The 27,308-nt window shown below is 37.7% G+C and overlaps 1 protein-coding gene across 3 annotated transcripts; it reads right to left on the reverse strand.

Annotated features, from left to right (window-relative positions):
- On the reverse strand, nt 1-26,883 carry LOC117410707 (headcase protein homolog). Of its 3 annotated transcripts, XM_059025238.1 has the most exons (5): nt 16,003-16,269; nt 14,726-14,767; nt 12,970-14,043; nt 11,110-11,264; nt 1-10,397 (listed from the first exon to the last, which is right to left on the reverse strand). In XM_059025238.1, exons 1-5 carry the CDS (start codon nt 16,055-16,057, stop codon nt 10,233-10,235), a joined length of 1,491 nt encoding a protein of 496 aa, XP_058881221.1. In that variant the 5' UTR covers nt 16,058-16,269; the 3' UTR covers nt 1-10,232. The 3 variants fall into 3 exon arrangements, with proteins under 3 accessions (XP_058881221.1, XP_033873355.1, XP_033873356.1); XM_034017464.3 differs by lacking the exons at nt 14,726-14,767; nt 16,003-16,269 and adding an exon at nt 26,489-26,883; XM_034017465.3 differs by lacking the exon at nt 14,726-14,767 and having other exon boundaries at nt 16,003-16,266.
- Nucleotides 26,884-27,308: the final 425 nt, after the last annotated feature.

Raw genomic sequence — 27,308 nt, forward strand, 5'->3', positions numbered from 1 at the left:
TTACCATGATGTCAAACACTTTAATCAAGAGTATTTACATTCTTTAATAATCTCATTTTACAAAAAAAGTGCATTCAGACAATCGCACAATGCAAGAGTTTTATTATGAGTGTGAAATATGTTTAACATGTTGCCTTTCAGGTTATTCCACCATTGCTGCTGTTTTGAGTTTTCTCATCAGTCTGACAGAGCAGGAGATTGAAGCTCTTTTATATCTACCTGTAAGCAGCATTGTGGGCAAAGGGAGCATTTACCCACAGAGCCCTGCTGCTGTGCCTCAAACCCTACATGTGGAGGAACCTGGAGCTGTATAAGAGAGTGGGCACTTTGGTGTCCATGTTTAGTTATTTTATAGTCCATAAAAAGACAGTCCTCTAGGAGAAAACAGGTGCAGGAATGACTGAAGACAGCCACACAAAAATATTGGGAAGGATGTGAAACTTAAAACGGGGGTGATTAGGTCAAAATATAATTTTTCCAGCATTATATTTAGAGCCCTGTGAAATTATTTTTATTTTTTATAATTTTTCACAAATTTCATTTTATTAGATACACGTTAATAAAAACAACTCAAATATATGTATATCAATAATAGTATAGTATACATCACTTTTTAACGATATACATCATGTTTATTAAACATTTTCTGGTTTTTTTTAATAACATTATGATCTAAACAGACCTCACTCAGAAAAAAAAAATGGTCACCATAATTTCTCATTAGTGGCAGTAACTGTAACGTACAGTCCCCCACTCTTTTTAATTAATAGTAAATACTGCCCATGCCCTCTATAAAAATACAATAGCATCAAATAAATTATATATATTTACAGTGTCCTACTATTGTGGGGCTGTCATAACAATTGCACATACAGAGATAGGAATTGTAGTTCAAGCTTGGGGAGGTATAAAAGAATATAACAGTATACAGCAAGCTTGGGGTTTCTCAGTATTTAAACACTAAGCAAAGCAGATTCATTCATTCACATTCATTAAAAACCAAAACAGCATTCGCTCCAGTGCAAAGTTTGCACTACTTGAAATAACAAAAAATTAGCATACTAATACAAAATATAAGCAAACAGCCACATTTTCCCCAAAAGGAATAAACAGCTATTGCTTAACAACGGTATCTTTCAACTTGCATTCCAGACAACAGTTGCAAAATCTGCATATCATTATTTTGTCACCATTGTTATGCGTGGTTTATACATTTTAGAAACAAAATGGTGTCCCCCTCCATCTCTGTATTTCCCGTCACTTGTTTGTTTATCTCGGTCTGTGTAATCCTATCCTGCATGTGGGCATGTTGTGTCTCCCCTGTGATTGGCTGCCATTTGTCTGTGCCCATTGCTCCTAATGGGCAGCTGAGGGCCAATGGGATGTGTGGCCAATAAGGGGACAGGGCTAAGGTGAAAAGAAGGCGCTCTGATGCCATTTTGTGTTGTTATTGTTGTTGTTGTTGGTCTTGTAACCTGAGTAGCTGGCAGAGTGTGGTCTTTGTGTGTGAGAGAAAGGCCTGCTAAATAAAAACCCTTTGGAATGAAAGTGTCTCTCATTTTCTGCTTCATGCTGAAACGCTACACTATGTTTGCTTTATAAAGATTTTTCGTTTTATTTTTGCATGTCGTTTTATTTCATTTATAGGTTGCATTTCGTTTTATTATTTTCTAAAAACACGGGGCTCTAATTATATTGCTCTGTAAAGTAAGTGTGAAGCACTCTGAATTAACAAAAAACAAACTGAAACACATAAAAGAAGAGCATAAAAATACTAAAAGAGTGCAATAAAACACACTATAGATAAGAAAACATTAAATGAACCAGCAACACCTATAGGTACACCTCGACCTCAATCCTATTGTATTTGTTATACAACAGTATTAACACTGACACACATTGAGGCAAAATACATATTCCCCATATAATTTTAATTGTGTTTTAAATAAAACAATACATTCATGCGAGACACCGTTGATGGTTAAAAGGCTTACCAGCCAAATTCAGAAGCCAGACTGACCAAACACTTGCTAGAAGAAGAAAAAAACTACCTATACTTATTACCGTTAACAAGAAAATCATTGCCAAAGACATTATACATAAACACAAATTAATACTGTCCTCGTTAAGATTTTTTTTTTTCAATGCCATTGTGTAAAAAGATAGAGGCATTTAACCTTTCTCATACAATAAAATAGTTTTAAAGTTCATAGCTGTAAAACAGATGCAGAAATTTAAAAACGTGAAGAAAAATACTATGGCTTTTAAATGGACAATACACAGCATGTACAACAATACTGGTCTCTGCTCCCAAAATAATTAATTGTTAAGGCATGGAGGGTAGATTTTAAATGGGTTGGAAATTGTCCCCATTTGAGATAATGACGTGTGATCACCCTCCCCTGTGACACTATTTTCTATTGATTTTGAACAGAGACAGGGACAGGGACAGGGACAGGGACAGGTAGTGCTGCAGTAAGCTTAGCTGGGAATGTTCCCGCTCATATATGTCCAGTTTGCTTTGTGTTTGCTTATTTTCTTTGCTGATTCTGAAGAATTGAAATTCATAGATGAATAATTATATGTAGGACCAAGATGACTGAACACATTTTTTGCAGCCTGTGTTGTTTTTTTATTTGGTTTTATTTCCATTTCTGGTCAAATTTAGGTCCAACCCAGACAAAAATAGAGAAAAATATGCATTCAGCATTACGTCTGTACTGTATATAAAATGCAATTAATTTCTTAATCGGCTGGCTTCACAGACCCTGATTAGCTGTTGGATTATCTAAATTAACATTTAGTCGTCCAGGATTAGTGCTAATCAGGGAATGTGTAACTAGACAATTAAGAAATGAATTGGGGCAGCAGTGTGGAGTAGTGGTTAGGGCTATGGACTCTTGACCGGAGGGTCATGGGTTCAATCCCCGGTGAGGACACTGCTGCTGTATCACTGAGCACATTACCTAGATTGCTCCAGTAAAAACCCAACTGTATGATATCTTGTAACAATTGTAAGTTGCCCTGGATAAGGGCGTCAGCTAAGAAATAAATAATAATATAGAGTGCAGACATCAATGTGCACCTTGCCATTTATTGTGAATTTTTGCATTGAAAGCAGCATCTCATACATAGAGGGCAGAGTACAAGCTGTTAAAGTGTTTTTCTGGGCAGAGTTTCTTGAAACTAAGGAAGGAAATGGCACAGCTGCAATGGAGGTTGGAGTCGGATTGGAGGCGAGTTTGAGGATAAAACTGAACTTTGCTGTTTTGTTTTGCAGTGTTGGGAATCCAGTAGCTAAGCAAACTGCTTGCAGATCGATGTCCAGTAACATACATTATTTTCCTTGATACCAGCCTGGCTTCTGAAAGTAGGTGCACCGCTGTACTTCTCAAGCATCGTTGCGAGAGACTGGCTTTGTTGTTTAGTTTTGGCATCATGTCGCTGAGGAAATGTATTCCCATCGGTTCATGGGAGTACAAGTAGGGTCTAGTGTCAGGATTAGCTGAGGTGCTCCGAGTGGGAGCAGGTAAAACGCTGTTACATCTGAAGGGCATTTTGACAAATATTGCTTTAGATTATCACAAGCTCTGCACCGGACAACTGGGGTCTGTTTTTAAAAAACTGGAGACTTGAATACTAGTCGTCAGTTGAACTTGCACTGGCATAAAATTACCTTAGAATGTTGCTGGGGTTTTCTGGACATATGTCCTTAAAGAAAAACATATGGACCTTCATTTTATGCCAGTCTTTAAATACATTAACAGCCCATGTTGTAGTCTTTTTAGCTTTTTGTCATTATGTGTCTATTGTTGACAGTTTCTATTTTCAGTTGGATTACTGGTGCTGTACCAGTTCTCTGGAGTTTCATCCACAAATATATTAAAGAAAATGGGTAAAATGTCACTCATTTTGTGGCAGTAGTTTTATAGCTAAAAAATACAATTGCAGTTTGTCATGGAATTTTGATGATGTTGTGTGTATTAGGGCAGCAGTGTGGAGTAGTGGTTAGGGCTCTGGACTCTTGACTGGAGGGTTGTGGGTTCAATCCCCAGTGGGGGACACTGCTGTTGTACCCTTGAGCAGGGTACTTTACCTAGATTGCTCCAGTAAAAAAAAGCCAACTGTATAAATGGGTAATTGTATGTAAAAATAATTTGATATCTGTATAATGTGAAATAATGTGCTATCTTGTAACAATTGTAAGTCGCCCTGGATAAGGGCGTCTGCTAAGAAATAAATAATAATAATAATATTGATTTATACAGTGTGAAGCAGCTCATTAATATGCAAGCCATGCATATGCGCTATATGCTGTTTAACCAATCAGAGGTTGTTATTTTTGTGAAAGCAGTTTATGGAAAAAAATATTTTCACAGCACAACATTTTCATCACCTCCAGGCCTAACGTGTGGCTTAGTAAATAAATACAATTTTTGATAGTAGAACTTGTTAATGTTTAAGTTAGTGCATCCCGAAGTACTGAATATTTCTTTAGATCAGTGATACTCCACAGGCAGCCAGTGGGCCAAATGTGGAGCGTGAAGACCACCCTAGTGGCCCACTAGTCCTCCTTTTAAAAGTGAATTACTCAATTAGGTATATTAAATCCATGTCTTGTTTAAACGTGCAAGAATTACACTATCATGCACTGTCTATCTTGATTTTAGTAGACGGCTACAGTGTGTTTCCTATTAGATACTATGCTTGCGTATTGTTCAGCATTGGCTGTATTCGATGTTCAAGCAAAAACACTGTCCACCTTTTCAAAATTTGCTGAGGAAAACGGCTGCAAGAGGGAGTAAGCGCCGTAAAGCGGACAGCGAAAACTGTTAGTTTAAAGAGCTGATTTTCCCAAGCTTATTATGCCAAGCCACTGTAGCAGTCTGTAAAGTTGCAAACGTGAAAGATCATTTTGAAACCATGCACAGTAATTTCAACGCGGCCCATCCTCCTGGCAGTGCAGCAAGGCATGACAAAATTGAAAATCTGAAATCTCCATATCAGACTTCAAATACAATTCCCACAACATCAGCAGTGGTACAGGAAAAAAGCAAAAGCAGCATTTCTACGTGCAATGTGGGTATCAGCTAAAAAGAAAAAAACCTTTCATGGATTCCGAACTTGTCAAGGAGTGCATGTTGAAAATACTAGACAAGCTGTTTGCCGGAGAGAAAAACAACGATGACATCCTCAACCGTGTGAAGCAAGTTCCATTATCTGATTCCACAGCAATGTGAAGAGTGGAAGTTATCAGAGAGGATTCTTTGTCAACACTGGTTAACGATTTAAAAAACACTAAATACATGTCTTTTGCATTTGACAAATCATGCAGAAAATAAATCTGCTTGTTATCGACGGAGCTCTCTCCGTGACAGGGAAAGAGAAAGGCTTTGCTTCCCGTTTGACAGCAATACACCCTTCATTACAAAGTCTGCACTGCATCATTCACCAGACTGTCCTGTGTGCAATGTTGTCTGGTTAACTGAAAAAAAAAACTATGGAATTTGTGATGAAACTGGTAAATCAACTGCCAGCCTACACCATTGCCTTTTTCAAGCACTTCTACACTTTAAGTTTCAGCAGACTACTATGACCTTTTACTGTATAACAACGTTCGCTGGTTAAGCAGGGGGTGAGAAGACCAACAAGGCTCAAGAGTTGTTTGATTATATGAATGACGCTGTCTCTGAGTAAGGCGTTGCCTTTCTCTGTGATATTACTGGTCACCTGAATTCTCTCAACCTGCATCTGCAAAGCCATGAAAGCCCTGTCGGGATGTGTTTGAAAAAGTGTGTGTGTGTTTCAGAGAAGCCTTGAAATCTTTCAGACAGATGTTACATTATCCCACATTCTGTGCTGTTGCTACAGATGAAATCTCAATGCAAATGATGCAAGAGTTCATTAATAATCTTATTAAGAATTTACAAATGCGATTTGACAACTTCAGAATTCCAAAGAATGTACTTGTATTTCTTCACGATCCATCTCTGCTGATGGGCCTTGCTCTTCTGAAGCAATGCAAATTCATGATTCTATTGGGGATATTGTTTAATCTGGCTGTGCACTCTACAACATTTCATGCCTCCTACTGGTTTCTTCAGAAAGAGAGATGGCCCGCTTTAGCCAAACTTGCAACCAGGTGTTTATCCATTCCGCCATATTCAGTAGATGCCGAGATACAAACAAGTGGTTACAAACCTGACCATAAGCCTCAAAGGAGATAACACCAGGCTGCAGCTCATGCATTCCGACAAAAGGAATTAGAATGAAATGCTAAGGATCAGCCGACTGGATTTGGAAGTACTGTTTAATTTTGCAACTGAACTCTCACTGCTCTTTTGCAAATACTACATATGGTTACATTTTGTGACAAAGCGTATTAAAGCATATGGCCGTTTTGCAAATACTGGTTGTTCAATTTTGCTTTTACTGCTGTTTTGCAAGTGTGGGCTACTGTATGTTAGGAGGTATTATTGTTAGCTACAACTCTTCACATATATGAAACAGCCTAAACGTTTTATTTCAAACAGTGATAAGTAGGGACTTAAGAACTAATGTTCTGGTTTTCAATGTGTATGTTTTTTTCTTATTGTTGTTTTTGAAGAAATTATCTGAATCCACCTTGAAAACAAGTATATACGTGCAAACCGTTTAAATATTTTATGACCGTACCAAAACAGCAACTTTATTAAAAAGAAGATGACAAAAAAAAATAAATAAATAAAAAAGACTGAATGGGACTTTTCAGGTTTAGTACTTTTGGGTTTGTCTTTTGCCGTTATGAGAATTGATAGGATACTCAAGACCTTTCATTTATTCTTGGACTTAAAATACATAGTAAAAGGGAAGGTAAAGGGGATAGCGTAGATAACTCTGCCACATACCTAACGTACAAAGGGATACCAAATACTGCAACACATTGTATTATTTTTAATCAGTTCCAAACCCAATCTTCTCTCTTTCACAAAAGGAATATATTTATCACATAATAAAACTCAGCATTGTAATCAACATGTTTCAATTTCAAAATACCCATCCCTTGTCAGCATTCTGTTGTTCTTTTTAAAAGTGGCACTTACCATTGAAAAGGCTTTCTCAAGTCCTGCCCATGTAATGCATTAACAAAAAGATTGTTTCACATGGTCAAGTTTTCAACTGCACTTAAAAGCAGGCCATTCATTAAAATAGAAACACTCAAATTGAGGACTGGATCCAAATTTTCTGGTTGTCATGGTTACCACCAATGGATTTGGGTAATGTCACACAATCAGAGTTAAGGCTATCAGGTATCTGCAATGAATATGAGGTGTAACACTAACATAGCAAGAACCAATTATTTTCCCCAACCAAACCTGGATTTGGAAAGCTCTGCATCCATGCAGAAATTTAGGAATGTAAATTAAACTGACATATGGACAATTATACTTTACCAAGAAATTATCCAAAGCTTTCTAGAAATTGTATTGTGACTCTGGGAACACAAAGAAAATACATACCAGGATATACTCTTCTCCAATCTTTGGAACTATCATGTAGGATATGGAACATCTAATCGCTACTCTAGATGTCCCTATTTTACCAGAGCTGTGTCTACATGTAGGGGACATATATATGTTGAGAATTGCTCATTGATCACAATTGAATGAGCAATTCAAGATATATGTAAACATTTCAATGTGACAAAGTGGACAAGTGAAAAGACAAAACACACCAGACACACTCTCAAATTAGAAATGTTAAAAAACTGTTCTTAAAGTTAAAATCACAATTAGATAAGTGGTCTACAAGAATAAAAATGCAAAAATGAAAATGTTATATACATGGGATAGATAGCGACACACAGATTTTGATGATCTCAAACACCACTTCCATGACACTTGGATAAGCAGTTCTCTATTTGTCTGTAAAACTCTATACATACAGATGGACATCCCCCCACTCTATCCCAAACTCCAGGGATAATAAAGGAACCTGACATGACATAGAAATTAACGTTAAACAGGTCCCAATTGCTTTTGTCAGTTGTTGAAGCACTCTGCCATGTGTCACATAAAAGAGAGAAGAGAGACCTTGAATACCAATATTGCTTCTGATTGAGAAACTAAAATCGTTATAATGTAAAATAGAAGTATAATTCAATCAATGGACCTGCCTGCATCAATGCAGTGAAACGGTTAAACCTATCTAACTTAAAATGTGAAAGCCACCTTTATGTTAATTCTCAATTTAACAAGACACTTGTCTTTTCACAGCCGCAGAACATCACACATGATTTCTACTGCTATATGCAGTGGATTTCACAGACACAAAACTTTGCTTGTTTACCTTTAAAAGAACTGAAAGGTCGCTTGCACATTTATTTTAAGAGGTTTTTGAAAGGGTTTCTATTTTGGCATATGGCAATGCTATACATAGCAACCTTTTTAAAATGCCCTGTAGGGGTTTGCAATTCAATCATTCATGTTTTTTAAGTGTATGGTATACTACACTATTAGCACCACAGTATAATCACCATGGAGTATTACACTACTGCAGAGAACTAGGCGCCATAACCCTGTGGGTATTATTACCTGAACATACTGCATCACAGTATAGCACATAGCAGGTGGCATACGGTTTTATTGCAGTAAGCTCCATTACCTTTTGTGTAAAGGAAGGTGATCAAAATACAATGCTTTATTGCCGATAGAACAATGGCTAAGGACCCTTACAAGCACATAATATCAAGTACTTGGTTTCTTTGGCATTGCCCTTTAAAGAGGGTGTCTTCACTGCAGCCTCACATTTAGTGCACCTTCCCAACACAGAAGCAGTAAGTACGTTTTCTCATCTACTATGAAGATTCATAAACTGCAAAGGACCTTTCTTTTTTCTTCTTTTTTATAAGCATACATGCAAAGCGTAGTGTCCTTTTAACAGATACAAGACTTCATAGCTCAACTGGGAACAGATCACTAACTGTACTGTATTTACATCCCACAAAAAAGATCTCCAAAATCTCAAACAGTTGTTTTCAAAGGACACCAAAAGCTTTGTCAGTTGCCTTTAATGTGGCATGCATGTGGAAATTCTGTTTGTAGATTTTGAACCTCATGGCCACAATTAAGTCAGCATGGCTTCAACTTTTTTTCCCTTTGGGAGTATCCTAAAAGTAATCAGTGAAACTGTTCCCTGAAGAAAACTCCACTTTGATACAAGGCATTCCCAGATTTTTACCGCACTCTTCACATGTCATCAATAAATGTCAGTTCCAATGCAGGCAACAACTCAACTGATTTTAGTAGGTATCTACCGCTTTGACTGTATAACCAATAGTTACACAGCTGCATATTTTCAGTTGCTTAATACATTACTTCCACCTCAGCTGCTGTCTCATGCTTTCACAAAAATAAATTTAGGTCTTTAAGATATTCATCAACCTTGATAGTTTCATATTGGCAAAAAAAACCCTAAGTAGGGACATTTGACTGGCATAAAATCTAGCACACATTTGCATCAAGGTCTCAAGGCACTTCACAATCAAAGACAAAATTGTATTACTAATTCTTAGATGCACTTTTCAGGGAATCCCAAATAGCTTTTGTCTCATCACTCAAATATAACAGGGCCATACGAATTCCATTAGGTATTGCAAAATACATTATTACAGAAGGTAGAACAGGGTGCAGGAATGTAGCAGGAAACTGAAACTCGCTATACTTCTGTAAGCAAGGGCTAGTGAGCACAGACTATTTACTGGCACTGAATTATAACTGAAATGTGTTTGAAACTGTACCAAAGTTAATCACATTTAACTGACATTCATCCATGTCATGTAAATAGCCATGGAGGCCCACTGTCTTGGAACCCTGTTAATTCCATACATATGATACTGCAAAATCTGCGTTAAAATACACTTTTCTACAAAAAAAGAAAAATCTGGTTTAGATACATTCACTCGTCACAGTTTTTTGTAACTTTTTTTTTTATCTCAGCTTTACAGACACATTTGGAAGTTCCTTGTTTCTTTTTCTTTAAGTTACTATTTGCTGAGTTTAATGATTTGTATGCTGAATTAACATTGCATTAAAGTAAAAATAAGTTGTTTTTGTGCTTTTTTCCCTTTACCCTTTTTTGTTGAAAAAATAGGATGCTTTTTGTTAAAGAATACATCCTACAGAAAAAGAAAATTAATATATGAATAACATATTACCTAGAAAAAAATATATACTACACTAGCAAATCGTTCGTCAACAGGCCTCTAGCACTTTGTAAGAGGAGAATGGCTTGACAAAGTGATAGTCTAAATTCCCGCAGTGGGGACACTGCTGTACATTGCTGTACTCTGAAAAATACTGCATCCCCACTTGCACGTCTATCACAGGCTTCCCACAGTGCTTACAGTTGAGACGGGCCTGGGAGTGAGCGGGAGGCAAGAATGAAAAGAAATTAGAAAACATTAACAAAAATACATGCTTAGAAAATGAAGAAAATAACACAGCATCATTTCATGACACTAATGAGGTGCTTTGTCCCCTCTCTCACGTGACATTGCTGGACTGTTACTAAACTGTTTCATATTTTTTATTGTAATGCCAGCAATAAGCTAAACAAGTATCAACATTATATTTACTTTCAAATGCCACGTTTAATTTATTTATTTATTTATTTTTACGGAACTTGCTACTCCTCAGAATGGAAAATCAGTATCCCTACACAGAAACATCATCATGTATTATGTACTTGTGTTTAGAACCTTATGTACCAGAGCGTACCAGGAATTCTGTTTAAATAAAAGTACAGGTAAACCACAGACTATTCGAACATAAAAAACACATTCTTACTGAGGCTGCATACAACAATATACATTAGAAAAACATTATTCAGTTAATGCCTTAAAGACTTGAAGCTCTGGGTTAAATGCCACTCATTCACTACTGCTGCCATAGTCCCTTCATCACCACCAAAATCAAAAAATGTTGAAGAACAAAAAGGAACTTTTAAAAATTCCCTTTGTTTGTACTTTATGTGTGATTGCAGTTTCATTGTGGGACAGAATATTCAAAACTATGGATAGCAATAAGCCTTACCCCACCCCTACCTTCACCTTCACCTTCAAATACTTACTTGACAACACGGAGAGGCAGCAAGTATGTCATAAGTGTACATGGTTCCCAACTGGTGCCAGCGACCGTCCCATTGGGATTTGCATTTAATACATATAATTTTATGAACCCCCTCTAAACAGTCTACACAGACTGCATACAGGTGCATCAGCCTCCCTTCAAAAGAGAAAAAGAAAGTTATTTGATACAGAATATTAGCCTCTTAGTTTAACATTTCAGGTTATATTTAAACATTTTCATATTCGATGTTGCTCTAGGATTATTATTTTATTTCATTTTTTTTAAACAGGATCTCATTTTGGAATCATCTTGCATTCATTATGACAGAACAACCAGGCAAACCTCACTTTTCTAAATTACAACACACTACTAATCAGAGCTTCATCTAAAAGGAATTCTCCAAATTCAGTTGTTAGACACTTGCATTATACTTGGGATATAAAGAGAATACTCCATAAAGCGCTGTGGTTATTTCATGCATGAGGAAAAGAAGTAAACAACCCACTCGACCCATTTGTGGAATAACTACATTACTCAATGAAAAACAAGGAGTCTTGTTAAATAATTCTGGTCGTATTTGTGGGAACATTTTTGTGATGCACAGGAAACAAAATTCAGTCCAATTTTATCACACAGGATTGTTCTCCTGGTAAAATTTGTAACACAAATGACCAGCCCCTTACAGTAATACCAATTGCAACTTTGCTAATATTCAAACCATTTGGTTTCCTCTGTGTTCATATGGAATTATTTACATTAAGTTTACATTATCAAGTTGCAACACACATTTTTATTTTAAAATAACTTTACTGTATTGCCTCAAAACACAAATACTGTAGCTACAAAATATATAAGCTGTTTCTGCATTATACTACAGACACACACTGCTATGCATTATACTACAGACACACACTGCAAATAAAATGGGTGTTCAGTGGCGTATCACAATTAACTAGCAAGAACAGCAATTATCCTTGTGCAGCAGTATAATACAGTGTTTCTGCAGGTTTTCAAAGGGTTAACAATGGCTTCATTATTAGGCCATTTTGTTTATGAATACCACTGTTAATTTGCTGTTGTGATTAATATTTTTATGATAAACAGGAACAATACCTCTACAAATGGAGTTGGGTCTATGCCTACCAATTATTTAATTTTAGACTACAGGTGTTTGGAGGTGAAATAAACGTACTGATCACAATTACTTTTAAAAGTATTGCCAGGCAAACACAATGCAATCAATACCAAAAACAGAGTTCTCTTTCTGCAAATGTCTTGAATTCATTTTAAACCACACGCTACTGATGATAATTAAGGCTGTAAGAATTTTTTTTTTTATTATTATTATTATTATTATTATTATTATTTTTATCAAGGTGTGGCCACTGTGTATTAAAGTTGCGGTTTCGGCATGGTCATAAATATAAACAGTTTGCACATGTAGCTTTCAAGATAGATTTTTGTTCATTTGTTCTAAAAACAATATGAAACAAATACGGGGGGGGGGGGGGGGGGGGGGGGGGAGCGTAGCTTATTCTGAAAGGAAGTTTCCACCGATGAATAAACGTCTTTCAAAGAATATTAACTTTTTTTATAATTCTGCCTACCACGTTTTTACTTCATTGGTTTATCCTAGAACAGATTAAAAAAAAAAAAGAATTGTACAAGAATGTAGATGCAGTACATCATTCTAGAAGGTGACTGGTATACGCTGTTCCAGCATAATATGAATAAAATATACTGCTACTTATGATAGGGCAGCATAAAGTATGCACTTCAGTATGTCAATAGTTTATTCTAACATTTTCAACAGCACTAATGCATACTTATGACACACTGCAGACAAACAGAAAGCAATTACCTTGTAAGTGACAAGGAACATCATATTCAATCTCATCGTGCCGTGAGGGGCTAAGGAAGAGAGTCCCGTCAACGAGTGGGAACTGCTCGAAGATGGGCAGTGTCCTGTGGCACAGGGCACAGTTGACCACGTTCCTGTGGCTGGCACTGAGCGCTGCCAGGATGAACTTCCTGAGGTCTTCCCCCTGGCCAACCTGAGCATCGTCCTCCATGCGCACATGGTAGGTGTTGATCTTATGGCGAGGGATGTGGGCCAGGAGCTCGGACAGGTCCAGCCGCCGTAGGAACTGCACTGGGGCATCCCCAGAGGGTAGCCGGGGCATCTGCAGCCCGGCCGCATGCTCAAAATAGGCGTTCCTTACAGCCCCTGCGCTAGTGGACATGTGCTTCCGGTGGCTCTCCATATGGACAGCATTCTTGAGGAACTCGCCTAGGTGTCGGGAGCTGCGGGGCCCACCAGAAGAGGGGGAAGAGAAGAATGAGAAACCCAAAGGCGGGGACTGGCCAGGTGAACCACAGGGTGAACGGAGGCCAAGGTTGTTGCTGCAGGAGAAGCCTGTTGCACCTTTCTCCTGCGAGTTCTGTCTGTCTATGGATTGCCTTCGTGGCAGGTCATGGCCCACAGACCTGGGCACTGGTTTGTTTCCTGGCGGATGCTTCCCTTTCTTGGGGACCTCGGGCAACTCTCCATCAGCACTATAGCTAAGCCTGCCAAGGCTTTTCTCAGGCAGCACCTTCTTCTTTCGGTCATCTTGCACGCGCTTCACCTGGTACCAGTCTGTGTCTTTCTTAAGGTGGCCCTGTCCACAGCGGCAGGAACAGAAGCGGAAGGCAAGGTCATACCCCTTCTTTGTCCACATGTTTTGCCGGCACTGCTTTTCGTTCCAGCTGCGTGCCCGGCCAATGCAGTTAAACTGTACCAGAATACTACTCTCCCACTCGAAGAAGCACTGCAGGTGCATCCAGTTTCCGTAAGGGCACAGCTCACTGTTGCAGACCACCCTCTGATAGTCATCCTTCTCCAGGTCGATAAGTCTGCCCAAACTGCAGATCAAAGGGGTAGCACAGGGTGCTTCTGTAAAAGCCAAGAGAGTTACATTAATCTACAGTACACTTCAATCAATCCCTGCAGAAGATAAATATAAATGACACTCCTAATCCAAAACAAATAATTATCTTCCTACTTACTCCTTGAAATAATACCGAACCGAATACCAAATCTACCAAAACTGTCAAGAAAACTGAAGGAAACTGTTGAATGAAAAACAGACTGGCAGCTACTTACAAGGGACGTGGACAATCTACAGTTTTGAGCCTTTTAGTTAATAGTATTTTTATTACCGAATAGAAATATATCCCTGAATAAGATTTCAGTTTGAAACTTACACAATTTACCACTAGCCACCTCCCCCCACAACAGAAACATCAAAATACAGAACTGTTTACTTGACCTTTACAAAAAAGGAGAGATGCATCTTTGTCATAACCCTCGATTTATTAAACAAATAGAAACTTTACCTGCTGCCACAAGGTTAAATGAAAGAGTGCAGGGGAGTGCAAAGCTATCTATAATAATGGTGTTGCACTATTCTGATAGATACTGTTTACTGTAAAAAAAAAAAATTCAAGCAATACAAGGCTCTCCGGATAGAATCACCACCACAATTAAACAAATTTACTAAACTGCTCAAGCAATTCACACTCACTTTACATGTCGAATACATTGCAGTTTACAGAGGTGAATTAAAAAACCTGACCTGCCTTAAAGTGTCCCGAGGTTCTGGAGCCTATTGACAACCCTATGAGGAAAAAATTACCGTGATGAGTGACCTTAATCTCCCTGCAAAATAAAACCTACGTTGATTTAAATGTACCGTGTGTGTAACACATATCAAATAGGCTATGAAATAGTTTCAAAAATATTTTAATAAAACACAGCAGTTCCCAAATAAATCAACTTGTATTGGCACATTACAAAGCATATTGTTCAACAACGTCTTGCACATCTGACAGTTGTAAAGTTACAAAAAATATACATTTCTGTGCACCGATTTTTTTTTTTTATCTCAGTATGATCTCTAGAAAACATTTGACAGACAAAGCAACAAAACACAAAAGTCTACAACAGTTTGCCATTACTATATATTACAGGTTTACTGCATAACTTTACTCCATGAAAAGTGTGATGTGAATGTACTGTTGCTTACAGAGATATATTTGCATTCAGCAGCTGTGTGACATGTTTAGTGCGAGCGCCACCAGTAATTTAGGGAGTTGAGCGCTGCAACAGAGTTCATAAAACGTGTTCTTGTTATTAATACAACAGTTACGTTCAATACCGGATTCATGTTTTTTATTTAAATAAGAACTGCACACATTGGAGGGATGTATTAAAATTCAGTTTACCGAATCCTAAGTATTCGCCCGAATCTGAACCCTGCTCAAAAAGTAGGTATTCAGACCGAATCCGAAACCAAATCCTGGATTCGGTGCATCCTTAGTAATAAACCAGACTGTATGCAGTTTCACTGTCAGCCACCAGGTGTGTTTATTATTTACAGGTAAGTATTTTTGTTCAAGTCCCACCACAGACACAAACAATCCCCCACCATGTGCTTTCCTCTTTCAATCTCACTTATTGCTGAAGTCCTGTTTATGGCGACCTCTAGGGGTAAGTGGTGGAACACTAGCATCTTCCTGAAGGTCCAGGTGAAGGTTTTCCAGAGGTGGCAGTGAAGGCTCCCAGTAACAACCAAAGGTAAGTATTTTCAACCTTGTTTGTTGTATAGTTGCCACTTGTGGTTTTCCCTGGTAATTGTCTTTGTTTCTTTCCACAGATACCTCCACTCAATTCCAGTGAGAATTAAAACAGACAATGAATTAATCTTGTGTTTTGTCTTTCACTGCCTAAATCTTCAACACGTTCCATATATTTCTTTAATAACTTATTTTACACTCTGCCCTTAAAACACTTTACAACCCAGACTGTTACCAACAATGGCAATCTTTTAGTGAGGTTCATAGTGGTACTCACATTGCCTTTCTTGGTAAGAAGCCAGGATAGTGCGTTCTCTTCTATGCATCAGCATAAGGCAGTTCTTCCATGTTGTTCCTTGATGCCAGTGAATTCCAGCTGGAATCCTTGTTTAGTTCCTTGCAGTCCACTATTCTGTTTTTTCTTTTTAGGTAACTCGACAGACTCGCTAACTGCAAATACCCAACATAAACAATTTGACCAACTCTGTGTTTTAACTACCTCAATGATGCTAATCACACACAGTCAATAGCTTTGAATATAACAAACCAATCTGCTAATTCTTTTTGTTGTGTATCACAGAGAAGTTTAGCCCTTGCAACACATGCCTCTCTACACAAGTTACTTCCAACCTTCTTGAGCCATGACATCTTCCTTTTGATTCCCTAGGAGGTGGAACTTCCTGTTCCCCAAACCAATCAGCTCAGAAGTTTCTAGAACCCACTATCATCCCTGTCTTTCCAGACTACCAGCCACTAGTAGGCCCAAATTACACCCAAACTTTAAAATCCCAAATATAATGCATACAATACCAATATAAATTATTCTAGACTGGAGGTTCTGCACCCTAACATCCTATAATTTATGTAAGCGCCCTTCTATGACTTTGCCAAACTGTTTATAGTAATTATTTAAACAGATGCAAAAACTGACACTATTAACCAAAAGTTACTTTCAGGTGATATCAGTGACAATCTGGCTCACTAATGAAATGATTTTGTCTTCATTGGAATAAATTCCCTACTTACACAAAAAAAAAATGTGTTTAACTGTTTCATGTTTGTTATGGTCTGGTGTACGTACTGATCAAAATTAGCTAATTCATATTTTTTTATTTTATTTTAAAGGTTCAAATCATTTAATTTATGACACCCTTTCAAACAATACAAGCCTTTTACTGCAGACTGCATACACCAATACCCAGAAGATACATCAAAACATGCCTACAGTAATCTTCAATAACAGCTGGTACTCCAGACTCTCCCTACAACTCTCTGCCCCAGTGGATGTAAAAAATATCCCATTTGTTCTACAGTATGTGGTATTTCTGCAAGTGCTGTAATCATCTTTCCAGCATCTCCAGAGTCTTATAAACCACAACCTGCATATTTCAATAGGTTACAATCTAAAAGTCAACTCCCAATTATCCATGGGTAGATTATCCAGGTTGTGGATTAACCGTGCTTGCAAAAAAGGCAAAAAAATACAGGTATACTGTACAGTACGCATTCTTTCACGCATGCGCGGGTACCATTATGAGGTCAGCGACTCAGTGCCTTTGTGACTGCAAACATGTCAGCAAGTAAACTTCAACACGTGGTCTTAACAAATCAAGAAAAATTTGAAATAGTTGAGAAGCTGGAAAAGGCAGTACTGTAAAACAGCTTTCAGTGTAATATGGAATTGGTGAACAGCCGGTTCGTGATTTAAAAAAAAGAAGGAAGGTAGAGCTGATTTCATACGCGAGTCACTGATTCTTCAAGCAGTTTGTCTAAGAGGATGACCGACTACTTTAAGGAATTATAAAGTAAGTACAGTATACTGTATGTTTTTATAGGTTTTGCATTATCTGTGTTTTTCTTTGATCTGGGGCATCCCTCCCTTCCATTACACCAGATAATCGAGAGTTGGCTGTATTTTGAAACTCTTGTTTCACTCACAAACAAACTGTTGAGTTCAAATGTTTTAAAAAAAAACATGAAGTTGGTTCCTGTGAGGGCACAGAAAGTAAATTAACCTGTTATACCCTGTTTTGAGGACTGTCCTTTTTGGTCCTGAACAAATACTGAACCTACTTGGACAACAATAAACAACTCCTAGTATGTTAAACAGCTTTTACTACGATGTCCTCTGTGATGCCCAAAAGTATGCTTCTACTGAAAGGTCAGTTATTATTATCTACAGTAATTCTTTCACATGCCAAGTCATTACAGATGTAGTGGGCCTCATTTACTAAAGGTTCTTATGCGATAACACGCGTGTTATCCAAGGATAAGGCGCGTGCTAGATAATCCCGTATTTATCAACTACGATAAAGCGCAATTTAAAGCATAAAACGTGAGTTAGCAGGCACGCCTTAAAAACAACAGGATGGGTACATTATCATCTGCTGAATATGCAAAATGCACGGTTATGTATTCAGATGAAGTGGCATGAGAGCACTAATGAGGCTAATGATATTCAAACGATATTTACTAAACTGTGCAAACCATGAAGTACACCATAAATCGTGTGCTAGATAGCACTGATGGAAAGCAGGTGTTATGAGCCAAGATCCGTCTTAAAGCTGTCTGTCAGCACAAGGTACAGGTATATGTATGTATGATACTACACATCCGAAACTCTGTCAATAAGTAAGACTAATTTTTATATACTAAAATGCACATACCAGCCGACTGCACAAAACAAAGAAAGAAAGAAAAACAACGTTTTAACAGAAATGCGTCTCAGGTATATTATGATTAAATAAAACTGTACAAACAAAATAAGTAACAGGACATTGAAAATAAATTGACAGAAAGATTAAGAGAACTGGTCTTCTCTAATGTAGAAACTTTTGAACAGACTGCAAAACAGTTTGTGTGCTAATGTGCAGACCACCTGTAGAAAATGTCAATGACAGCCTGTGATCTTGGATACTAATACTTTTTCAGTGGCAGATTGCAAGCCATACTCAAGTATGGTATCGTTGGCTCGTGGGTGTTTCACAGATATTTACATGGACTATGGCAAAACATTAACCATTTCCCAACTGTAACCAGACAATATTACACTCTAGAGATCACTGCAAACATTCACACAGTCATTATTATACCAGAAAAGTTTACCATCATTGGGTTAAGGTTTTCCCTTATTCCAATGCATTGCACTGCTTTTTTTGATACAGTTTGAACATTAAAATGACAATACATCGCCCTGCTCTGCAAAGTAAACGCATTTCAGCCTCAAAACCTTGGAGGATTGGGCCAACACAACGTATTACCCCCACCGTAGAGTTAAAAAAATAAATAGTTGTAAGGTACTTTCAATGTTACCTCTAGCAGTTTTTGTTAAGGGATTCAAAACAACCAGAAAAGAAAACAGAGCAACAGATTTTATTCTTGTTCAATCCTGTGATTTAAAAAAAAAATGTGTGTAGTTTTAATTTAATATCATGTTTAAAGTTAATAATTGGTGAAAACAACTGCAATTACCATACAGAAAAACATACGTTTTCAGAAAGCTTTTTCAGATGCATGGGCCTGGAAGAAAATACTGGTAAAAAAAAATGTATTATTGTTAATATGCTTCTACATACAAGTTGCCTCTATCCAATATTGCGATTTTTATATATTTGCATATGTTACAGTGACAACAGTTAACACTAGAATGACCAAGGCAGTCAATTTGACCGTTTTTGGAATTTAAAATTTAAATTGCGGTGCGTGTGTTTAAGATACAGAGCTGTGCTTTCCTGACTTTTCTTAAATATATGTACCAATTACCCTGACAAAGAAAGATTTACGTAGCTTCAAAAATGAGCGAAATAAAATACTGCCATAACTATTCCGACCATGAGCGGTCAAATTAACTGATACATAGAAAACATATTATAACAATTAAATGTAGCGTTATTATTTGTATTTATCAGTCAGGACTTGCTGCCATGTATTGAAGTTTGATTATATTAGTCTGCATTCCTCAAGTGAGCGGTCTGTTGACATTTCTATTGTTTCAATGAGCCTCCTGATAGTCCATCAATCAGCCTTGAAAACTCACGGCACCAGGCTGTCTGTCTGCACTCTGGTTACTACAAGTCACTCGTTTCATTGTTACCCCAATACACATTGAAAATGGATCGCTGAAGACGCAGGACAGCAAAGCAGTGTTTGGAATTACTGCAAATTTTACCAAACAACGATTCTGATGCAGCAGAGACAGACAATGACGAATCTGGCTCTGAAGCAGACTGGGTTTGCGAAGATGAATCTTCCAGCAGCAGTGACAGTGAGGAGGATACCAGCAAAGTGCCAGGACCGAGTGAGCGAAGAGGGTGCAGGAGATTGCGTGGGAGAAGAAGCAATCCTGTGGCAGCTCCTGTAAGGATGCCAGCCACTTCACCTGCATCAGCCCCTGCACCTGATCCAACCGCTACTTCACCTGAGGCAGCCACTTCTCCAGCGGTAGCGCCACCACCACCTGGTACTCAAGAGGCTGGTAATAATGGCACTGTTTGGAACACTAAAAATCCTGGTGTTGAAGTTGCAGGTAGAAATGGTGAACATAATATTTTGAGGGAAGTTCCAGGGCCCACGACATATGCAAAACACAACATTGATGAGAGCGCATTGAGTGCTTTTCGCCTATTGATTGACAAGCATATGTTTCACCACATACAACGTTGCACTGAAGCATAAGCTCACCGACAACTACAAGATGATTCCTGGTCAATGCCCTTGGAGGAATGAGAAGCTTTCATTGCACTAGTATATGCCCGTGGTGCCAGAAGCCTGGGTTACTGTTGATAGCTGTGCCAAATGCACAAAGACAGTAAGTGCACTACTGATTTGTGCCAGCACATAGACTTTGTAAACGACTGTAAATTAAGCCCATGCTGTTTAAATGTGTATTTATTTATGTCATTTCGATTATAGTATGTCTGTATAAACACATATTATTATTATTTATTTCTTAACAGACACCCTTATCCAGGGCGACTTACAATTGTTACAATATGTCACATTATTTTTACATACAATTACATTATCTTCTACACATTATTTTTACATACAATTACCCATTTATACAGTAGGGTTTTTACTGGCGCAATCTAGGTAAAGTATCTTGCTCAAGGGTACAGCAGCAGTGTCCCCGACCTGGGATTGAACCCACGACCCTAGGGTCAAGAGTCCAGAGCCCTAACCACTACTCCACACTGCTGCCCGCATAGCTTCAGTTGCGTATATGTGCTTTGTTATGTAGGCAATATAAACCCATTTATTAAAAAATATTTTGATACTTATTTACATCGTTTCAGTTGTACAGTTTTGTATGTATATGACATACCTGTATATAGACAAATTTATTTTCAAATATTTGTTTATTTCATTGTTTACCATTTTTTGAGGCTGCTCTTCATGTAATATATCTGTATATAAACACATTTCTGTTCTAATGTCTATTTATTTACAATGTTTCGGTTGTGTAGATGCTTTATATGACGTTCCTGAATAAAAATACGACTTATATTCAATTGTTTGTCCTTTCATTATAATATTTATGTTGTTTTTAATATGCCGGTCAAATTGACTGGTCATGGTTGTTCTAGGTATGCCTATAAACGCGATCATTCTAGTGTTAAACCTAGAAAAGTTATGCCCAACAAGGTCAATTTGAACTATGAGCAGCAACTGTATTGTTGCTTTTTGACTGACACACACCTGTATGGGCAATGTCACCTCAGCCTTTCTCTTTGACAGTTTTGCCTAATTGTGTCTGTCCAGCCATCTGTCTACAACTATGCGAAACATACTGAAAACTATACTACGGGATTACTCTGTCTATATAGTCTATATATTAAAATAATTATCATTATGCACGTTTTTATATTTTGTAATACATTAAAATGCGTCCAGACTAAGATGGGGACACAAAAAACAACAACTATTAATTTATTATTAAAGAAAATAGTTCACACAATAAACTGCTTGAAAAATAGGATAAATAAGGTGTACTGTATGTTACATAAAATCGTAAGCCACTTTCACACTGGCTGCTCTACCCGGGTCATGACCCGGTGTCATGCGGGTCAGTTATGAGATTTGACACTGCTTTTTGAAGAAGCAGGGTCGACCTGGGTGACAGAAGCAAGTACACAATGTGTGTACGCATGACTACCATTTCATCTGTTCAGCTTCTGTGGATTGAATCGTCAGCCCAAATGCTGATTAGAGCAAATGTTTCTTCATCCCTGCTGCAATCTGGCTCATGGTGTGTCTCAATCAACAGAAATAACAGAAAAAACAGAAATGTTCCATGCGGAAGTGAAAATTCACGCAGGTGTGGATGTTTGATACTTCGTCTGCTTACGAACGGCCATCATGCATTTTGTCTCACGCGACCCGGGTACATGGTTTCACACTACTGACCCGGGACCCAGGTAGAAGCGCCAATGTGAAAGGGGCTATAGACCACAATGTAGTTTACAAATAAATTGAAACACTTTTTAGCTTGTATGAGAACAAAAAATTATTAAAAAAAACACACTCTGCTCTGAAAAAAACACAATTTCTTCAGAGGCACCAGGAAATTACATCAGAGGAAAAAACTGCAGTTTACTGCAAAGTTTGTAATGCATAGTAAACAAAACTGGGGTGTCTGGATGCAAGGGAGGTATATAATGATTTTAACGTTCAAACGACAAGCAAGAGACTAAACATTAGGTGAAACATGCACAAAACAAATGTAACTAGTTACACAGCTCGATGGAACTGATACACAAAGAATCACATTTTGTACTCAAACACATCTTATAGGGTTACCAGGATGTATCCCTGTGTCGACAGGTTTAAACTTCAAATATACCGTTGATGTACTATGTGAAAATTCTATAGGCCTAGGTTGAACTTTGGGTTTAATTAAATAATTTAGTGGCCTTAACTTAGCCCCGAAAACGAACACACTATTCATCACAATTGGCACTAGGCTTATGTCACTGTAAACTGACTTACAGTATTATTGTTTAATGAGACAGCAAGATGTTTCAAATTTAAAATCATTTTTTAAAGAGAGGATTATCTGTGTATTTGGAGGGTAATCCTCTCTTCTCCAATTTTCTAAAAGCTCTTTCTTTTCATAAGATAACAAGAATATGTGTGAAAAGGTTTATGATATTCAGATACCCCATGCAGTATTACAGAAGAGGAAATTCAAACTACACTAGTTGGAAGTGCCCATACATAACCATAATATTCTAGATCATCATTATTAATCACTATATATTGCCCTTTAGAGTTACATGCTCTGTTATAGGGGTTATGTATCTAAGGTTTATGGATAAATAACCTGGCTCTTCCTCGCAGGGAACTCCAAAATCTAGAGTACTGTACAAATACAGAAGGTCCTCCATCTGATCTGAAATACCGTGATTTAAAGAGTTAGTAGCGGAGTTCCGAAAAATATAGCATTACACGTTCCCACGTGTTGCTCCAACTGTTTAAATAACGTCCCTATAATTTTTCTTTTCATTGTTAACATCCTGACAACTTTAAAGTCTGTTTCAAAGCTCTTTTCAAAATGTCCGCTCCAGTGCACTTGACGGCCCCTAAAAACTCTTTCCCTTCTGATTTCTCTGCCATATCAACGGCCAGCTAGCAGTATGAGCAGCATGGTATGTCCTAAAACAGGATTTGAGATGACAATTGCTACTTGCGGTTGCTGTCTGGCTGTCGCAAATTTCAGTCACAGCCCTGCGAAAGTTTTATGAAACTCAAATTTTAATCTGCAAGGTGCCTGCGACTGCGATTCGGTGCAAATTCCTTTTATGAAATAGGCCCTAGTACCCTATGAGTCCAGGCTGAGCCCTGGTCTCCAAGGATCAGTAGCTTGGTACCGTCTGCTGCTTCGTAATTGATCTTCAATTCTCCAGATCAGTAGGTAATATTTGAATTGGGCATTTCAACAGAATGTATCAACCTGCATATATGAGATCTGCAGAGGGATTGGAAGTGAACAGCAGGTATGGTTTGTGGAACTATTTCATTAGCTATTACCATTTTTAAATAATTATACACAAAATTTGAATTTTTACTCAATGTTACCAATCTATAAAAAGAACCAAGCGCAGTTATGTTTACACAAAACTGCTTCTTTAATGTTTTGAGCCTGAAATTCAATAATATAGTTGAGCACATCCTTCAATTTTTAAACATTATAAAAAACTTTTTTTTTTTCTACCTTTCAGAGCTCCCATCTGCGTCATAATTAGTGATAGTTTCTTGAATTGTTTCGCTACGCCATGTTTCAGGTGGTCTTTTATAAGTTATTCTTAAACAGTTCGGCAATCTGGCATTAGGATGAAATCAGCATAAAACTGATATAGCTGATTACTCCAATATAGAACACCTGTAAAAAATAAAATGGCTATTTATTAATTAATTCCCCAACCTCAAATCCAGTATTTGTTTGACGTATACCATATTCCCAGCCTTCATGTTCAGCCGCCATATCTTTTTCTGCAGTCAGAAATCAGATGCTCATTGGAGAAAATAAATTCTACCAGCCCGCCATTCTAACTGGGGCTGAGGGATTCTCAATAAAAATCATTTTGATCTCAATCTACTGCTGATGGAGATTATTGAGATTTAAAACCACTTTCAAGTCAGTCCCAGTGGCAGATGGAAACTTCACATTTGATACTTCTAGTTTGTCTCCACTGTTTCATTTTTTTTGTTGTTTGTTTTTTTAGGAGAGAAACAACATGAATTGGCCAAAATTTGGACAAGCTGGCATTTTCCTTCCCTGGTCTCATAGAGGAAAACATCATGGCTTGGCCCAATCCCTTAAGAGATTATTATTAAGCTGCTTCTCTAGAGACGTGAGCAGGAAACTGGAACAATGTACCACAGACTACAGCCCCTTTCACACTGGCACGCTTTACCCGGTGTCATGCGTGTCAGCTACGCAATTTCACACTTTCACACAGCTTGTTACGGACGCTTCCATCCAAGCTTCTCTGGATTGAACCATCGCCCCTTAATGTTGATTAGAGCAAATGTTTCTTCATCCCTGCTGCAATCTAGCTCATGGTGTGTCTCAATCAACAAAAATATGTACGCGGTTTCACACTATGCAGGATTGTGACCCCAGGTAGCCAGAACACAGGTCTGGACCAGAGTAGGAGTGACAGTGTGAAAGGGGCTTTACTAAAAGCTTGTTAGAAGTCATTGTTGTTGGATCATCTTGCTCTTGTATGTTAACTTGTATAATTATATACAAGTTGTCTTATACACTGCTGACTACTGTTTCCTACAAGGACCCTCTGGAAACTGTAGTAGTTGTTTCTGGGTCTTCACACAAAGCTCGAACAGGTGCATTATTTATTTTAGTCTGTTTTTTAATTTTTTTAAAACTGTACTGTACTTTGTTTTAAAAAAAAATCCAACTTTAGTCACAAATATCAAACTTTTTCTGCATTTCCATTATTTCTTATTCTATACTGTTACCGATTTTCTATCACAAAATCTGCCTCACAGCAGGTTCCTTGATCTTCAGCAAACTAAACTTACTCTAATTACAGTAGTTCACCTGCAATTCCACATAGTGAGATACTAGTACATGTGCATTCAGTGCAACTCGGGGCTTGTTTTAATAAAAGTGCACAAAAAAGGGTGTAAAAAGTAAAGCAACTTCCTGCAGAATCCAATCATGTTTGCCAGCATGTAGAATCCTACAGTATCTGGTAAAAAGTGTGTCGTTTTGATAGATATATCTGGTACTACACCAGGTTAAAGAAAGTTTTCAGTTTCCATGCCTTACTGTAAAGGAGTTTGTTACTGCCTCATTTCGAGTAATTTCACCTCAGCACTGTCTTCCTGGTCAAAGCATGTTACTGGCTCAAAGCATATCAGTCAATTATTATTGGTTGGTTAATGACAGGTAAGAAGACATGGGGACAATTTCACTCTTCAGGCAAAATGACCAAGATAGTGCAACAATAGACAGTTCTTGTAGTCAGAGATTTTATATTTTGAAATAAAAAATATATGTTTAACTATGTCTCTTTCAAAACTGCACATTTGACACCAATAAAGTGAAAGGAAGACTTATTAAATCAACACATTTCGGATGTTTGCATCAGTGGAGTATTTTTCAAATAAAACAATTATGATAAACCTTAAAATTACTTTAGTAGGAGAAACAAAAAGCTTAAGGCAAAACAAAAGAAGCCAAGCAGATAAACGTTTTAGCTAATGCCTTCCATAGCATTAACTATGCTTAAGCCTAAAACTTGAAAAATGATCTACTGGCCCATATATAATATGCAATAATACAGTACAGTGACTATGTGCTCATATTAAGAACTGTTGACACAGCACAGGTACTACTACTCCAGACAGCACTTTGCAAGACTGCAGTGTTATTTCCTCTTATGTTTACTGAAAGCGTGTAAGAGTGTGTTTATCTTTAAAATTATAATTTCTAACCAGCACCTCACATTTCTATTCTCCAAATAGTGTTGTTTGTTTTATAGATTGTACTACATTAAATATATAGCATTTAAAGCACAAGATGTGCACAAGCAGGTGAACAACCACAATTCACATTGTATTCCCCGCACAAAAACAAACATATCACGCAAGTCTAAGTACAGTATGCTTGCTTCCTTGCTGTACCGCATATCCTCTGAAGTGGGGTTATGTATGTAAACATACCGTCCACTTGCCATTTCCCTCCAATGGGACGACCTGCACACACATAACAGTAAGCAACGATATCGCTCTCTTACCGTTGTTTTCATTTTGAGGTGCAGCTGTAGCCCCTAATGTTGTAGCTACCAACGGGGCTGCTGTTGCTGCAGCACTGGCTCCATTTTCCTGTTCATCTCCACTGCTATTAGTGCGTTTATTTTTCTTCCCTTTGCTGTTTTTCTGGTTGGGCATGGCGTTTTTGCTGGTCCAGTTTAAAGATCTTTCAGCAGAAGCTAATGTCTCTCATTTCTTCGGTTTATAAAGGATATCACGATATGTTAAATCTCTATTATAGTAAGTGTCAGTTTAAGTACTCCCGTCCAAACCTGAGCAGTAGGATTTGCTTACCATGAAGAAGGCGTGTCTCTTTCTTTTGATTCCGATTCTGAATCCACACCAACCTAGACGCTGTTTTCCTCCAGTCTCACTGACGAACCCCATCTCCTCCCTCCGCCCATTGGTTGAACGTTATAAATAGGACTGATAGGCGGACCCAAGAAACAAGACTGCGTACAGTGACGGTAAGTTTATTAGCTTTGAAAAAGATTGTTAACAGTTAATAGATGAATTAAAGCAGTTTAGAACAATATATAGTATATGTACTATGTAGACAACTCAATGTCTGTAGGTTACCTTTTTGAAGGTCAGTTAATTCAGCAGTGGGCAAAAATTAGTATTACTTTCATTAAAAAACGAGCAACTAGTGCACAAATAAACTCAATTTGTGTTGCACTGAAAAAGATAAGAAAGTGGAATTTGTGGCATAATTTTTTAATTACGGGTTTTAGATAAATATGGTTAGAGAGTTTAGAGAACCAAACAGGGATTGAATTGAGGTTACTTGATATTGCAAAATAT

The sequence above is a fragment of the Acipenser ruthenus genome, chromosome 6, assembly GCF_902713425.1.
Source record: "Acipenser ruthenus chromosome 6, fAciRut3.2 maternal haplotype, whole genome shotgun sequence".
NCBI classification, from domain to species: Eukaryota; Metazoa; Chordata; class Actinopteri; order Acipenseriformes; family Acipenseridae; genus Acipenser; species Acipenser ruthenus.